Source organism: Selaginella moellendorffii, unplaced genomic scaffold (assembly GCF_000143415.4).
Source record: "Selaginella moellendorffii unplaced genomic scaffold, v1.0 SELMOscaffold_13, whole genome shotgun sequence".
NCBI lineage: Eukaryota > Viridiplantae > Streptophyta > Lycopodiopsida > Selaginellales > Selaginellaceae > Selaginella > Selaginella moellendorffii.
The window spans coordinates 1,410,809-1,427,682 of NW_003314274.1; the positions used below are offsets into that span (position 1 = coordinate 1,410,809).

General features: G+C 43.7%; 1 protein-coding gene across 1 annotated transcript; it reads right to left on the minus strand.

Annotated features, from left to right (window-relative positions):
* Window positions 1-14,842: 14,842 nt before the first annotated feature.
* On the minus strand, window positions 14,843-15,970 carry LOC112346308. The gene is made up of 2 exons (XM_024674959.1): window positions 15,737-15,970; window positions 14,843-15,631 (listed from the first exon to the last, which is right to left on the minus strand). Exons 1-2 carry the CDS (start codon window positions 15,968-15,970, stop codon window positions 14,843-14,845), a joined length of 1,023 nt encoding a protein of 340 aa, XP_024530727.1.
* Between the last annotated feature and the right edge of the window lie 904 nt (window positions 15,971-16,874).

Consider the following 16,874-nt stretch of genomic DNA (forward strand, 5'->3'; position numbering starts at 1 on the left):
CTCAATATTTTTGGCTGTCAAATGATTCCTTGTGCTCAATATATACTCCATCTTGTCTAATTGTAAGGTACTGAGATATCCTCATATGAAAATGCTAAGGTTTCCTTGCTTGTTTACCAATGGATTTCAAGAAATTGCCTTTGTAGAGAACCAAAGTCGAAGTCCAATTTAGAGTTTCTTTAAGGTGCACAAATAGGAACATGAGTGCAAACAACTTTGGCCATTAAATAAGGGGATAAAGCCAAACTCCCGAATGTATGTTATTAAGGGATTAATGTTTAATATATGAAGAAGTTAATGTAAGACAAAGATAAGAGTGCAAAAAATCCTTGAGGTCACGAGTTGAAGAGTTGAGCTCACAAGTTTAGCAATTTACAAACACTATAAATTTAGAAAATTAAGGTTTATGGCAAAAAAAATTATATTATATTTTTCTAACTCTTTGTACTTTATATAAATAAAAATGTTTTAGAAGACACTTCATATTCAAGAGTTTAAATATTTACTACATGCCATAATAGATAGGTTTGTCAAAACATAAAATAAGATAAGATTTGTTTGTAAAAATATTAAAATTATGACTTCTTTAAAATCATTACTATATTTTTTGGTCAGAATTTAAAATTATTAAATTTTAACTCAGATTCTTTTGTAAGGTCATGTAATTGTTTAAAAGGTAAAAGCAACCATTGAATAAATTTGTTGCATATAAAAGATAGGTATCATTCTTCTATAGAATATATTTTTGAGGGGTTTACTTGTTTAGAATTTATGGATATTTAATCACACTTTTATTCAAAGAGAGGAAACTACACATAAATATATATAATTTTTAATGTTGGTAAGTTTCAACTCTTGCAATTTTTTTTCTTATGGTAGTAATTCAAGGGCTAGGGGTTGCAATAACTATCTCATTGCATATCACAATCAAGCCACACAAGAGAAAAAAAAGATGATAGTGAGGGTAGTGATAATAAATTATAAAATAATACAATAACAAAAGGTACAATAAATTAGGTGGAGAAGAATGCCCTTTTACTTGTTTTAAAAATTTATAATTCTATGACTTTAAAGAAATGTCATATTTATTTTTTGGCTTTTAGTGGAATCAATGGCAGTTAACAATATATATATTCTATAGCATCACACTCTTAAAACATTATAATAAAATATTTTTAAGATGGTAAAGATAGAAATGGAGACACACAAATATTACAGGTAGTATTGTGATTACAAATATATAAAGTGAAAAATATTTTTATTTCTTAATTATATAAATTATAAAAAGTTTATTTTAGTCTTGATAAATTTAGTTGACTCCTAAAGTCTTCTCTATAATAAAGTTTATTTGGTATATATGAATATCCACTTTAAGATTTGGTGTAAAATGATGATGAAAATATAATGCATGTGCATAAGAAGTATATTATAAACAACTAAAGAAAACAACTTGAAAAATGATTCATAGGGTTTAAATATAGAGGGAAAGGGCCCATGAACAAGAGTACACCCCCTTTTTCAGGGTCTTGGGATATTTAAGGTTAAGTGTTTTTGAGTTTGAATAGTACTAAGTTGGATGACCCTCTAAAAAGTCTAAATAGTAGTAAGCTAGATGACTTTCTGGGAAGTCTAAATTCAAGAGCTTACATTTGGTATTAGAGGGGTCTTGGGTCCAACTCTGTTGGTTGACTTAGGGGAATCGCACCACATATTAATTGATATTTGGTAAGTCTTGATTGACATTTGGTAAATACAATTTGCTTTAGCTAGGTGTAAGTGACTAATTTTTCCATTCTACTTTAGTCACTTAACCACACCTCCAACCACTTGGAGGAGTCTCACTCACAACCTCTATAAGTCCTATTCCGAACTTGGGCATGCTAGCCCCGAGAATGGCATCCGCACCACTCAACTTTTGTACTTGGCCCAAGTGTTCCACATGTTCGATCCCATAACCGACACTCTAAGGTACTATCGACATATTAGCCCATTACGCTAAGGTTATGCCCCTTTTACCTTGGTCACACCGGTGGTCTAACACCACCTACATCACAGTCTTGTCTCTCAAAGACTCGGGCTCAGACTCGGACTTGGACTCGGTCTTGGGCTCGGTCTCGGTCTCGGCCTCAGCCTCAGTCCTGGTCTTGGTCCTGGTCCCAGTCGACTTCGGACTCCATCTCGGGTCCTTCTCAGACTCCATCTCAGATTCCATCTCAGACTCCATCTCAGACTCCATTTCGGGTCCATCTCAGACTTCTCAAGTGGGAGCTTTTAGTCCAAACGTGTTATGCTCGTTTGGCTTTCACTTCAGCCATTACCACATGGCACCCTTTCGGCTCCACTTTGGGGCTTAGGGATTTTTGTCTCACAACTCCACCACCCATAAATGAAGTTCAATGTCTATAGCGCACCTTATCTCTATTCCCTTAAGCCAATTGGAAAGGGGCAATTGCTTTATGAGAGAGCCCTTAGTGGCTATTTTTATCCCCATTTATCCCCCAAGGTTTCAAGGATCCACAGTGATAGTATATCCAAATCTTATCCCATGATCACATGCGCTACACTCACCCCCCCTTCAAAGATGTTAATGTCCTCATTGACTATTGACTAACAACCCTTACTAAGCCAAGGGGAATCAGCACTTCCATTTCCGCACTGAATCTATCAATCCTTCTATTGTGTAGATCAGCTATTCCACGTGAGGCAACTAGTCATCCACCCGTATTGCTATTCCACGGTGGATACCTTCGTCCGTGGATACTCCACACAAGAGGAAGGACGTACATATGGATGCCCAATATGTACGATTTCAAATTTAGGGGTAGGAATATACCTTGCTCAAGGGTATATTATATTTTTAAGTAGCCACTAATAAATGGGAATCGAACCCGTGCCATTTGCTTCGATACCAACTGTAGCACACCTTATCTCTCTCCCCTTAAACTAATTGGAAAAGGGGTAATTGCTTGATAAGAGAGCCCTTAGTGGCTATTTTTATCCCTATTTATCCCCCAAGGTTCTAAGGATCCATGGTGATAGTATATCTAAATCTTATCCCATGATCACATACGCTACAATGTCCTCATAGAACGATAAACCATTTTATAAAGTAACACCAACATATATTACATTTTCCATCCTTGGCACCTAACCCATATTTGTCAATGGTTTGACACTAAAGGCTTGCCATGCCCTATCCAAACTCTAAGGAGCATAGTGTTTCCAACATAGAGACTCATCTGACCACCTCAGGTGGTTCTCTCCCTTTTATTGGTTTAGCTTTCGCTAAACCTATTAGAGACACTTTCTCTAGCTCAATCCCACTACTCATTCTCGAATAGTCTCAACTTCTATTGATATAACTAGTTCACCTTGGAACTTTTAATTTTCACTTCTCGAAGTCAATTTCCTTGGTGTCTCTAACACCTTTCATTACACATATTGTGCAACTTCACTTCCTCATCTTAGAAAGTTCTCCACTTGAGGGCACCATCATCCTCCTTTCTATTTTATGCCACCTTTGGCACTAAATTCTAGCTATTGTAAGTTGTGCTAAAGATGTCTACAACTCTATCATTTGGCTACTTTGCTGCTCCCTCCCTTGAAGCTTTCACCTTTGCCAACTTGGAGCATTTGGGAATCCATCCTTGGAAGCACACTTCCTTTCTCACAATCCATTAGTATTCAACACATTACTGTTCCATGCCTAACTTTGCCATTTGGATTCCTTTCAATGAACTCCATGGCCCACACTTGGCCAGTAGTTTTTTGCTTTTATTCGTTGATTATTACATTGAGCAACATAGGATCCTTACCTCCATTTTTGAGGTATCCTTTTGGTTCCATAGCAAAGGCTCTACTTTGCTAAGTCCAAAGGGTGCTCACCCCTAGTAGATCTCTTTCGCATTTTCTGCTACAAGCTTTGTCCATGGCCCAACTTTGCGACCCTCCTATGGGTCTCTCCCAAAGACTACTTCCTTGGACTTACTACACCATCGTATTGGCACAACTAATTTCCCTTTTGGTGTCTTTTCCGCTTGGTCACCTTGACCAAGTCACACCATTATTAATAGTTCAAATCAACACTTTGAACTAGGAATCATATTCTTTAACCCAAACAAAGACATTGTCCTTGTTTAGCCACAAGATCACTTAGTGATCTCATCTTGACCCCTTAACAGATCTACCAATAGGAACTAAGTCTTCCAGACCCTTTTAAATTGTTGACTATGACCCTGGGGGCATCCCCCACACTTGGCAGTGCGCCCAAACCAGCCCTTCCGGCCAAGGACCCATAGCAACTGAGACTGGGTGTCCCCATCTCATTCACCACGTCCTTGGTGCCCTTTGCACCAAAGTATTCAAGTTAGATATGTCGAGCTTTTACTCTAAGTAATCTAACTGTGCATCACGACTCCGGGGCATCCCCTGCTTGGCGGTGTGCCTAAGCTAGTCTCTTCACTAAAAGTCCATGACCACCGAAATATAAATGTCCTTATATTCCAAACCATCACCATGCCCTAGTGATTTTGGACTCGAACCCAAGCACCAGAAGGTTGGGACTTGAACCCAACCTCTGTATATGCATCTACGGACGGTATCACCCTAGATGCTTAGTGTGACTCCCCACGCCGGTGCACCAATTTATATCCAAAGTGCAATACGGATCATAGCTTAGGAACCTAGTCCCTCCAAATTGCCAAGTCGTTTCACTTGACAAGTCTATGATCATGCATAAACTCTTCCATGCTTGGCTCTATAGGCCACCCCTTTTGAAGTTAACACCTTCAACTAGGGTATTTGTTCCCTCGACTTGCCAACCTTGCTTAGCAAGTCATTCGGCCACCATAACATGGTTTCATGCATAAGCGTGAAAGTCCTTAACCAACGACTTTCGTTCAAAGCCCTTTCTTTGAACACTCGGGAACTACTTCCTTAACCTTGATAGCCTTGCCTCGTGGCACGCTTCAAAACCACGCTTCTGTTGCGCCACTCTGATTTCGCACGCTCTATGAACCATTTACACTTGGCTTTCTAGGTACTAAGCTACTTAGATTTATCTTTGGGAACCTTGAAGGAACTCTATCCCTTGAAGGAACTCTATTATGGGCCATCCATCCATAAGTGATCATCCCAGATCCACTCCTTAACATCCTTAGGATGCCCGCATGCATGGGGAATAACCTTCCCGAATATCCCTTTTCCGGTTATCACCAAACCTTTTTTGTCCATGGCTATGTTCGCTATCACTGCCACTAGATCTAGGCCCACAGGCCCGATTACTAAGTCCCACGGTCCTCTAGGACTTCTTCCTCCCACGACCGTATCCTTGGTCTCTACATCAGAGGACTGCTCCTCTTCCTTTTCACAGTTTGGAACTTTGGGATAACATTTCGGAACATCGTGGCCTTCCTCAAGCCTCGTGGGTACTTTCCCCACCTTCCGCCTTTGGTGCTCTAGCCATGGGCTTAGAGCGAGGTTTTGTTGAGCCACACCAGGTATCCAAGTAGGTAGTGCCATCCACACTTGGACTAGGAGCATTGACCATTCGATCTCCCGGGGGGACTAGAGCCGGCTCTTGAATACTTTACCAGGCTACCCCACTTGTTGGTTTGTATTCACTCTAGCCTTGGACTTCCCAATGGTTATCCCATCACCCAACATCTGGGTACAGCCTTCCTGGGCCAAACTGGTGTGAGACACAAATCCCTAAGCCCCAAAGTGGAGCCAAAAGGGTGCCATGTGGTAGTGGCTGAAGTAAAAGCCAAATAAGCATAACATGTTTGGACTAAAAGCTCCGACTTGAGGAGTCCAAGATGGACCCGAGATGGAGTCCGAGATGGAATCCGAGATGGAGTCCAAGATGGACCCGAGATGGAGTCTGAGATGGACCTGAGATGGAGTCCGAGATGGACCCAAGATGGAGTCCGAGATGGACCCAAGATGGAGTCCGAGATGGACCCGAGATGGACCGAGATGGAGTCCGAGATGGAGTCTGAGATGGACCCGAGATGGAATTTGAGATGGAGTCCGAGAAAGACCTGAGATGGAGTCCAAAATCGAGACCAAGATCGAGACCGAGGCCGAGGCCAAGACCGAGATTGAGGCCAAGGCCAAGACTGAGGCCGAGGCCGAGACCGAGCCCAAGCCCGAGTCCGAGACCGAGCCCAAGCCCGAGTCCAAGTCCGAGTCCGAGTCCGAGTCTGAGTCCGAGTTCGAGTCCGAGTCTGAGAGGGTGAAAGCCCAAAGCATTCGTCTCCCAAACCCTTGGGGGTTTGGTGAGCTCCAAAAGTATAGTAGGGGGAGGACTCCAATGGAGCCAGTTGTAAGCGACTTGGGACTTGGCACGTGGAGCACTTGGACTAACATAGATGCCATTCTCGGGGCTAGCAAGTCCCAAGTCCTGAATTGGACTTAAGGAGGTTGTGAATGAGACTCCTCCAAGTGGTCGGAGGTGTGGTTAAGTGACTAAAGTAGAATGGAAAAATTAGTCGCTTACAACTGGCTCCACTAGAGTCCTCCCCCTACTATACTTTTGGAGCTCACCAAACCCCCTAGGGTTTGGGAGACGAACGCTTTGGGCTTTCACCCTCTCAAACTCGAACTTAGACTCGGACTCAGGCTCAAACTCGGACTCGAACTCGGACTCGGACTCGGACTCGGGCTTGGGCTCAGTCTCGGCCTCAGCCTTGGTCTTGGTCTCGGTCCCGGTGTTAGTCTCGATCTCGACTTCGGACTCCATCTCGGGTCCTTCTCAGACTCCATCTCGGATTCCATCTCGGGTCCTTCTTAGACTCCATCTCAGATTCCATCTCGGGTCCATCTTGGACTCCATCTTGGGTCCATCTCGGACTCCATCTCGATCCATCTCAAACTCCATGTCAGACTCCATCTCGGTCCATCTCAGACTCCATCTTGAACTCCATTTCAGTCCATCTCGGTGTAAGTAACCAAAGAGAACAACTCAAGAGACGATCCATGGGGTTCAATATAGAGGGAAAGGGCCCATGAATAAGAGTGCACCCCAATTGGTTAAAAGTCTTGGGATAATTGGAGTTAAGCATCCTTGGGTTTGAATAGTACTAGGCTGGGTGACCTCCCGGGAAGTCCAAACTCAGGAGCTTACACTCGAACTCCATCTCGGTCCATCTTGGACTCCCTTTCGAGTCCATCTCAGACTCCATCTTGGATTCTCTCTCAGGTTCATCTCAAACTCCTCAAGTGGGAGCTTTTAGTCCAAACGTGTTACGCTTGTTTGGCTTTCGCTTTGGCCACTACCACGTGGCACCTTTTTAGCTCCACTTTGGGGCTTAGGGATTTGTGTTTCACACTGGGTTCGACTTGAGGGGTAGGGTGTCAAAAGAGCAGGGCTCTTTGGATAGCTGTGGCTCTTAGCTTCTGTTCATGAAGGCATGAACTTGAAAAGAAGCGTGATAGATTGTAAGTAACCAAGGAGAACGACTTGAGAGACATCCATGGGGTTTAAATATAGAAGAAAAGGGCCCATAAACAAAAGTGCACCCTCTTTTCCAATTTGTTAAAGGTCTTGGGATACATGGGGTTAAACATCATTAAGTTTGAATAGTACTAGGCTGGGTGACTTTCCGGGAAGTCTAAATTCAGAAGCTTACACATATATCTTCCTATATTCCTCGCACTTAATAAAGTTTGGACATGTACAAGAAGGAAATTCTTGAATAACAATTGTGTACTTTCCATTTTCTATTTTAACAATATACTCTTTTGCAAGCATAGTGATATACTTTGTGAAGAGATTCTCACACTCAAGCATTTGAGTTGAGCTTACTTTACCTTACTTCTGCTTAAAGATGGTATAAATAAATGTAATTGCCTTCCCTTTTTTTCTCCTCTTAAAATTGAAACTAGATTTCTCAATGTTCACAATTTTATCCGAGATAAATGCAACCTTATTAGAAATAAACCATTCTTTAGGTATTATATTAAATTTTGTTATTATAGTGTTTTCAAGCCATTTTATATAGTTAGCATCAATGTTGCAACAATATAGCCAACACCATCTTGAAAAATTTGCTTACTTTCATTCTCTATTGAAACATGGGGTTAAAATAAAACCAAATTTGCTACTATAGATTTAAACCTAACACTTGCCCCTCATAAGCATCCTTATGTACTTTATAGTGGATTTTGTTGGCATTTGATAATTACTTTAGCTTTTTCATTAAGCACTTAAAGTGGCTCAATTTAAAGTGGTGTCTTAGCACCTAACATTGGCGCCTAGAGAGCTTTCTGCTCTAAGGTCTGTACCAACCTCTTTACTAGTAAAGAAAAATAACACTATAAGTGGATAGTCTTCATATCATCAATAAAAGCCCATAAAATATACTTTATAGATATTTATTCAACTATAGTTGTCATTAGTTAGGTAGGTGGAGTTATTTTTATTTTCATTTAATAATGTAATATCTCAATAGAAAGCTATAGCACACTTTATTTCTCTCCCCTTAAGCCAACTGAAAAAAGGGCAATTGCTTGATGAAATTGCTTGATGAAAGAGCCCTCAGTGACTACTTTATCCCCATTTATCCCTTAAGGTTCCAAGAATTCATGGTGACAGTATATCCAAATCTCATCCCATGATCACATGCGCTACACTCACCCCCTCTTGAGAGATGTCAATATCCTTATTGATTATCAATATCCTTATTGACTATTGATTAACAATCCCTACTCTACTAATCCTTTCATTATGTAGACTAGATATTCCATGTGAGGCAACTAGTCATCCACCCGTACTGCAATCCTACAGTGGATATTTTCGTCCATGGATACTCCACACAAGAGGAAGGAATTTAGGGGTAGGAATATACCTTACTCAAGGGTATATTATATTTTTAAGTAGCCACTAATCAATGGGAATTGAACCCGTGCCATTTGCTCTGATACCACATATAGCACACTTTATCTCTCTCCTCTTAAGCCAACTAGAAAAGGGGCAATTGCTTGATAAAAGAGCCCTTAGTAGTTACTTTATCCCCATTTATCCCCCAAGGTTCTAAAGATCCACGGTGACAATATATCCAAATCTCATCCCATAATCACATGTGCTACAAAAGCCATATTCCTAAGTATCTTCCATCATTAAATGCTAAGCCTTTTGAATATGAAGGGATGCTCTTGATTATTAACAACTTAGTCAAGAGATAAACTTCCATAAATGAACTCATATAGATAAGTTCATTTCAATTCAAGGATGGTGAAGAGGTGTGAAAACTCCTCTTTGCTGGAAATCTACTGTTAGTAAGAAAACAAAAGAGGAAAAGGCCCAATCTTCAAGGGCTGAGAAGAAGCATGAGTAAGAGAATGCTGTGTATTGATAAAAAAAATGATGGAATGGAGATAGGGATCCACAATTCGGATTCCCCCCTTTGAAAGGCTAGCGGTTCTAACTGCTAGCATATACTATATGCTGTGCGTAATTTAATCTATGGCTCTGATGCAACCCTGGGTTCAAGGTCAGAGTCCCATGAGCCTGGGTTTTTGGTTGATACACTCTGCTCCCTTGACAGAACTAGACATCGTCCTCGGTGCGAACATAGTCAATCTCCATCGCTTGTTGCTGCTGCTGCTCCAGTTGATAGAGGCGATGTTTTTGCTGTGGGAGTGTAAGCTCATGGTTGGGGACACTGTCTGGTGGATCTGTCCCATCTTCCTGGAGGTCGGCTACCTCAGCCAGGAGGGTGGTATGATCATCCTCAAGCTTTTGGTAGCGGGTGTTGAGCTCTTCATATTTGAATTTGTAGGTGAATTCGTGAGCTGCTGATGGGGTTAATGGCTGCTTGGAGACGATCTTCCTGATGTCCCGGAGGTCAGTGCATACCTGCTTCATCTCTTAGAGCTGAGTATCCAGTCGGTGGTTTAAAGGCTCATAGAACTCCTTCTTGATAGCTCCCCGGGTGTATATGAAGGAGTCTTGCTTGAGAAGATGCTTTGCGATGTCGGCTGGTGTTAAGAAGTGGTTTTCTTGCTCGCGGTGCATGCGTTGATCAAGGGCTTCAAACAACTTGCGGGTGCAATAGCTTGGGTTGCGGAGTTTATCTTTGTACTCCTTCCTGATTTCATCGTAATCACGGCATACCTGACTCTGTGGCTGAGGCATGGCTGCTGCTCTTGCTCCTGCTCTGTGATCCTAGTGGTTCTCGCTAGGGTTCGCTGTGTTCTTGGTCCCGGGAGTTGAAGTTGCTGGAGGCTGAATCTGCTTCGTTGGATGTGGGTGACGTGGTCAGTCTGGATTCTTTGAGGTGGTTGGACATGAGCTTTTCAGTTTGATGGTGGATGAACGGCTCAGATGTGGCGCTGAAATTAATTTATCCATTGGGAAAATTTTTTGCTTGGAATTTTGTTGAAGGGGCGGAATTTTTGTTAATGCTGGTCGTGGTATTTGCTGGAGGAGGCATGGTTGCGTGTTCTTTAAGTGATTGGCAAAGGTAGTGAATGTTTTCTTTTGTGGAACGTGTCAAGGAGGTCGGGGCGGTGAGAATGTTGTTCTCAGCTGGTGGAGACACTGAGTTCTGGGCGAGCAGCTGACGTTTTCCTTAGGCGATGTTGATGTGTTTGCAAGAAGTTGTCGGTTTTGGGGCTGATTCGAGTGGATGTGGGCTCTGGGGTGAGTGTGGATGGTGGTGTGAGTTGTCTTCATTGTCACTGATGACGAGGTGCTCTTGGATCAGCGGTTTTGGAGCTGGATTCACTGGTGTTTTGCGTGTGAGGTGGCAGAGAAGTGGAGTTGAATCGTTGGAGTGTTTGTTGCTGGAGCTGGTGTTGTTGGAGTGAGTTGAGCCTGATTGTTGAGATGCTGGCTTTGGTTTTTTGCTGGGAGTTGCTCCTTCTGATTCTGAGTGTTCTTCAGAGCTGTTGCTTTGTTCTATGGAGTTCGTTTGGGTTGTCCACAGTTGCTTGTTGGGAAGAGCTTGGTGGCATTGGGAAGATTACTGTCTGCATGGTCTTCTGGTTGGGTGTAGCGAGGATGGCGCGGTCGAGAAGCTTGAGAACGAGCTCGTGGAGATGATGAGCCATGTTCACACGTTTGCCGTCGAGTAGAGCTCTGTAGACTTCTGCTGTGCGCTTGCCAATGGTGCGATCTGTTGGGTGAAGTTCATAGTAGAGGAGGAGGGCTTTGAGGCCATCCATATGCTGCTCCTCGATGTCCTCCCATGTGAGCTCACCGGTAATTTCTCGATTGGCCTTGATGATTTGCTGTGGAACTTCTCCTGAAAATTTGAGCAGTCCTTTGTTGGAGATTTTGAAAATAGAGGTGATTCTTGCTGGGCTGAGGGTGATCTCGTTGGTGCCATCGGTTATGGTGCTGTTCTTGGGGTTGAAGGAAGCAGCCAGTTTCCTCACCAGTTTTTGGTCTGGGTGTGTTGAAAAGGCCCTGTGGAGGAGCTTGAATCCATGGTCCTTGAGCCAGGTGGTTGTGTCTTTGCTGGGAAGCCTAGGAATATGGTGTATGACGTATCTAAGGTGCCGAGGTGGATGAGCTGGCATCTTTCTTTTCATTTTCTGTGATCGAAGTGCTCGCCCCATTAGGGTTCTTGAAACCTGTAACTGTTGGTTGGCTGATCGTGCGGCACTCAATTGCTGGTGATGAACGGTAGAGATTTGTTGATGGAATTGATGTGGTTTGATTTGGCTTGATTGCAAATCAATAGTGGATATTGGTGATGAAGTTAACTCAAGTTCAACTGTTGATATTTGCTCAGGTGGCGTTGATCCAACGATAGTTTGGGACTTAGAGATTTTTGCTGCTGTTTGTTGCTGAAGAGTTCGTGTTGAGTCGAGTTGAGTTGTGTCGAACTGATTTGAGTTAAAGTTTGTCTGCTGGGGTTATTGTCAATTGTTGGTTTTGGGGTGTTTGTCGGTTTGGGTCGGAAATTTGCTGACGTGCTGATGCTGAACATGTTGACATGATATGGTCGAAGCTTGTTGAGGTTGACAATCTCAGTGAAGTCTTCAGCGAGTGTGCTGACTTTGGCGGTGCCGTTGGGGTATAGTTCAATGATTTTGAAAGGTCCTTGCCAGTTGGTGTGGAGTTTTTGGCCAAGTTTGCCAATGGGTCCTTGGTACCAGAGAACATGATCGTCGACGCTGTATTTGGGAATGTTATGCCGGGATGCTTGTCGGTCGTGCCAAGCTTTTCTCTGTTTTTGGATGGCGTGAAGTGTCCAGAGGGCGTTGAGTTGGAGTTCGTCGAGATGTTTGAGTTGTTGAAGCCTTTCTCGAACTACATGTCGGGTGTCAAGATTATACTTGACGGTGACTCGCATGCTTGGGACGATGAATTCGATTGGCGTGATGGCTTCTGTTCCGAAGGCGAGTTTGAATGGCGTCATGTCAGTGGTGACTTTTTATGCAGTTCGATAGGCCGAAAGTACGTCAAGAAGTTTGTCGTCCTAGTCTTTGCCGGAATCGTTGATGACTTTTTTGAGGATGGTCTTCAGTGTTTTGTTTGTTGCTTCTGCTTGACCGTTGCCTTGAGGATAGTATGGTGTTGACATTTTGTGTTGGATTTTGAACTCAGTGGTGAGATATTCGATTGTTTCGTTGATGAAGTGGGTGCCTCTGTCAGTGACGAGTTCGAGTGGTGTGCCGAAACGAGTGATGATATTTTCATAGATGAAGGTTGCTGTTGCTTTCGCTGTGTCATGTCGGAGAGGTATTGCTTTGGCCCACTTGGTAGTGTAATCAGTGGCGACGATGATGTACTGATTTCGTCGGCGGGTGCTGACTTGGGGTCCGACGAAGTCGAGTCCCCATTTCTGAAATGGTGCCATTGGGAATGTTGGGTTGAGTTGTTGAGTTTGAGTTTTCGGAGGTAATCGGTGTCGTTGACATGTGTCGCAGCATTTGCAGAATTCTTCAGTGTCATGCCAGAGTGTCGGCCACCAGAGGCCGGCTTGAAGAATCTTCCGAGTTGTGGTGTCAGCGGCAAAGTGTTTGCCGGAAGGTCCATCGTGAGCTTCCTTGATGATTTGAGTTGTGTGTGGCTGCTTGATGCATCGGTGAAGAATGTTGTCAATTCCGAGTTTGTAGAGAGTGCCTCCAATGATTGAGTATTGTCGGGTTTTAGCAACAAAAGTCTTCTTTGGTCGGAGGTAGTGTACTGATCTGGAACTTTTGCTGAGTTCAGGTAACTGAAGACGTCGTCGAGCCAGGTTGCTGGTATTGAAACTCGGAATAGGTTTGAGTCCGGTAAGTCATCGGTAAGTCTTTCGGGTTTGTCACCGGTGGTGATCCGGCTGAGATAGTCTGCTTGCTCGTGATTTTTGCCGGGTTTGTGGACGATCTCAAAGTTGTATTCTTGTAGTAAAAGGAACCATCTTGATATTCGACCAGATAGTATCGGCTTGTTGATGAGGTAAAGGAGTGCCTTGTGGTCGACGAAAAGGATGACTTTGGTTGACAGTATGTAGTGTCGGAACTTTTGAAGTGAGTAGATCATGCCGAGAGCTTCTTTCTCGGTGGTGATGTAATTTCGTTCAGCTGGGTTGAGTAGTCGGCTGGCGTAGTAGATCGGTTGATCTCGGTTGTCGTGTTGAGTTTGGCTGAGAATTGCACCAGTGGCAACGTCGGAAGTGTCAACATGAATGTGGAACTCTTGTGTCCAGTCAGGCTTGGCAAGGATCGGTGCTGTTGTTAGTTTGAGTTGGAGATTGTCGAATGCTTGTTGTTGTTTGGACGTCCATGTCCATTGGGCATCTTGTTTCAGTCCATCAGTGAGTGGTTTGGCGATGTGAGCGTACTTGTGGATGAATCATCGGTGATATCCGACTTTGCCAAGGAAGCGCCGAAGTTCTTTCTGATTCCTCAGCGGTTCGAGTTTGGAGATGACGTCGACTTTGTCCTTGTTGATGAGAATGCCTTTGCAGACAACGTGGGCGAGAAGTACTCCAGATTTGACGAAGAAAGCACATTTGTCAGGGTTGAGTGCTATGTTATTCTCCTCGCACTTGTTGAGGCATTTCTCCAGGCATTCAAGATGTCGATCTTCCGAGCTGAAAACGCTGAAGTTGTCCATGAAGACTCTCATGAAGTCGGTGAGGTAGTCTCGGAAAGTGTTGGCAACGAGCCTTTGGAAGGTGAATGGGGCATTGCAGAGTCCAAAAGGCATTCGTCGGTAAGCATAGGCTCCCCATGGACTAATGAATGCTGTCTTGTGCTGATTTTCTTCAGTGATGTGAATTTGGTTGTAGCCGGAGAAACCATCGAGGAAGGAGTACATCTCGTGTCCGGCAACTGCGTCAAGAACTTCGTTGGTAAATGGTATCAGGAAGACATCTTTTTTGGTGGCATCGTTGAGCTGTTTATAGTTGATGCAGATTTGAAGTTTGCCATTTTTCTTCGGCACAACCACCAGTGGTGAAAGCCATATCAGATTCTGAATTGGGTAGATGTACTCAACTTGGAGAAGCTTGTCAAGTTCTTTCTTTACTTGTTCCATCAGATTCGGATTCATCCGGTAGGCTGCTTGTCTTCTTGGTTTTGAGTCTGGAAGAAGGGTGATGGTGTGAAGGCTGAGTTTTGGTGAAACTCCCTTAAGGTCTCGATAACTCCAAGTGAACAAGTGTTTCTTCTTTCAGAGAAGATTGATGCATTTGTCTCAAAAACTTGCCGAGATGTCGGTGGCAAGTACAATGTAGTGTTCATTGCCGTCGTCGGCAAGGCTGAATTTTTCGAGTTTTTGGTCGGCTGGAATGGACGGAATGTAGGCAACTTTGTTGTGGTTGTTGACTGTGAATGCCGGTGGCACTTCGAGTTTTGTATCTTGAGTGACTGGATTTTTCAGTGTTGATGTAATCGGGGGTCATTCTCGTTGGAAGTCGGCGACGATTCGAAACAGGTCGATCTCGGCCAAAGGTTTGAGATCAGGGTAGGCTTTGAGAATTTGTTGTTCTTCATAGTCGTCGAGGCCATCTTCGAGATTATATTCTTCCAAGTCAATAGGTCGGTTGTGGCTGGACAGCGATTTGGTCGCTTTTGTCGACACGCTTGTCAGTCCGTCCGGTCCTCGAAGGATAAGATTGTCATTGGGCCAATCTTGATAAACTTGGGCAGTTCGGAGCCAAGGTTGACCGAGGAGAATCGAGTATCCGTCGGTCTGCTCCAGTAGTTTGAGGACATAGTTGACTGGTATTTTGACACCTTGAATGGTGGTGTTGACTTTTCGGATGATGCCTTTGGGTTGAACAGATCGATGGTCGGCCATTTGGACATTGAAAGGTGTTGGGTGGACTGGGCTGATGTTGAGTTGTTGAACAAGACTGTCTTCAATAATATTAATGCTGGAGCCGCCATCAATTATGGCTCCTCGACCAAGGTGTTTGTTGAGCCGTAGTTCGATTGTCGGAACATTATTGTCACAATCGCCCGGTTGAATCTCAATTCGAAATGTGTCAACAGCTGTTTGTGTCAAGTTGAGTATGGACAAGTCTGTCAAAGTGTTGGTTGGTGCAGATGTCAGATCAGTGAGCTGTTTGGTGAGGTAGGGTGTAATCTTCAGCAGTTGGCCGACGGTGATCTGAATATTTTGGTTGAGGATAGTCTCTGCTACTTCTTGGATTTCGTCGAAGTTTGCCGAATTGTGTTCTGGTGTCTATGTCGATGTTGGACAATTTGTCTGTCGGTTTTCTGGTATTGAGTCTTGGCATTGTTGTCGAGCTGGTGATGGTTGAGCTTCATTGTTGGAGTCTAAAATCACTAATTCAGGTGGTTGTAGAGCGAGTTGCCGTTGTATCTTGGTGGCTAACTTCTGCTTCTTTTTCCATTCCCGGAGTTTTGTTGGGCTCTCAGGGCCTTTCTCTTCACTATCTCTGGAATCTCTGTCCAATTGTTGTTGTTTTTCTACTCGAATTTGTGCTCGAGTTTGTACTGCCATGACTTGAGGATCTGAGTCATCATTGTTGGCATAAGGTAGTTCGTCGGTCTCGACCATCCTTGTTGTTGGTGGTTCTAATCTTGTTGTCGAGGAGGCGGCAGACCAAGTCTCGGTGGACCGCCTTGGTTTTGAAGTTGAGGTTGCCATGGTCAATTGTTGTAGTTGCCTTGGTAGCCCTGGTCTTGATAACTTTGGCCTTGGTATCTTCAGTTCTGGTATCTTGGGTATTGTTGGTATCCTTGGTTGTAGTTGTCGCAGTTTGCTGGGTAGTTCCAGTTCGGCGGGTATTGTCAATCGTTGTAGTTGTTGTAGCGAGGTTGATCATTCCATTGTCGACTCTGGTGTTGGAAGTTGTTTCTCGGCGGTCTCCAGTTTGTCAGAGGTGGTGCCTGGTAATTGTCGAAGTATTGATTTGGATATGGTTGTCGAAACTACTGTCGGGGATAGTTCGAGACTTGTCAAATTTCTGGAGAATTTCAAAATCTGCAAGTCTTGGCATCATGACCTTCTTTGGCACAGATCTGGCATTTGGAAATTTGGAGTTTGCAGTCACTTGCTGGATGTCCTTTGTTCTTGCATTTAGTACACCAAATTCCAGATCGAAATTCTTTGATGTCGACCTTGGCTTTTCCCTTGAGCTTGTCGATTGTTTTCCTGAGTTTCCGAAGTTTTGACTTGGTGCTCTCTCCGAGTTCATCATCGGAGTCGTCGTCGGAATTGCTATCAAAATCTGAGTTATCCGTGTCATCTACTTGTGCTGTCATTCATCGAGCTTGAACATCTTGAAGGGCTCTTGCGAGTTCGAGGTAAGTGGCAATGTTGATGTGTGTTGCCGCTTCTCGGAGGGATCGTCAGAGGCCTTGCATGTACCATTGGTAAAGTAATGTTTCAGTGGCATTGTTGCCGCATTTGCTGGCATGTTGAGTGAAGGTTTGAGTGTAGTCGTCGATGGATTGACCAG

Excerpts from the sequence above, each read along its gene's own strand:
- LOC112346308 (XM_024674959.1), bottom strand. The coding sequence starts at position 15,970 with ATGGTCGAGACCGACGAACTACCTTATGCCAACAATGATGACTCAGAT. Across the intron at positions 15,632-15,736 it reads CTCTACAACCACCTGAATTA|ACACCAGAACACAATTCGGC; the intron begins GTGATTTTAGAC and ends ACATCGACATAG.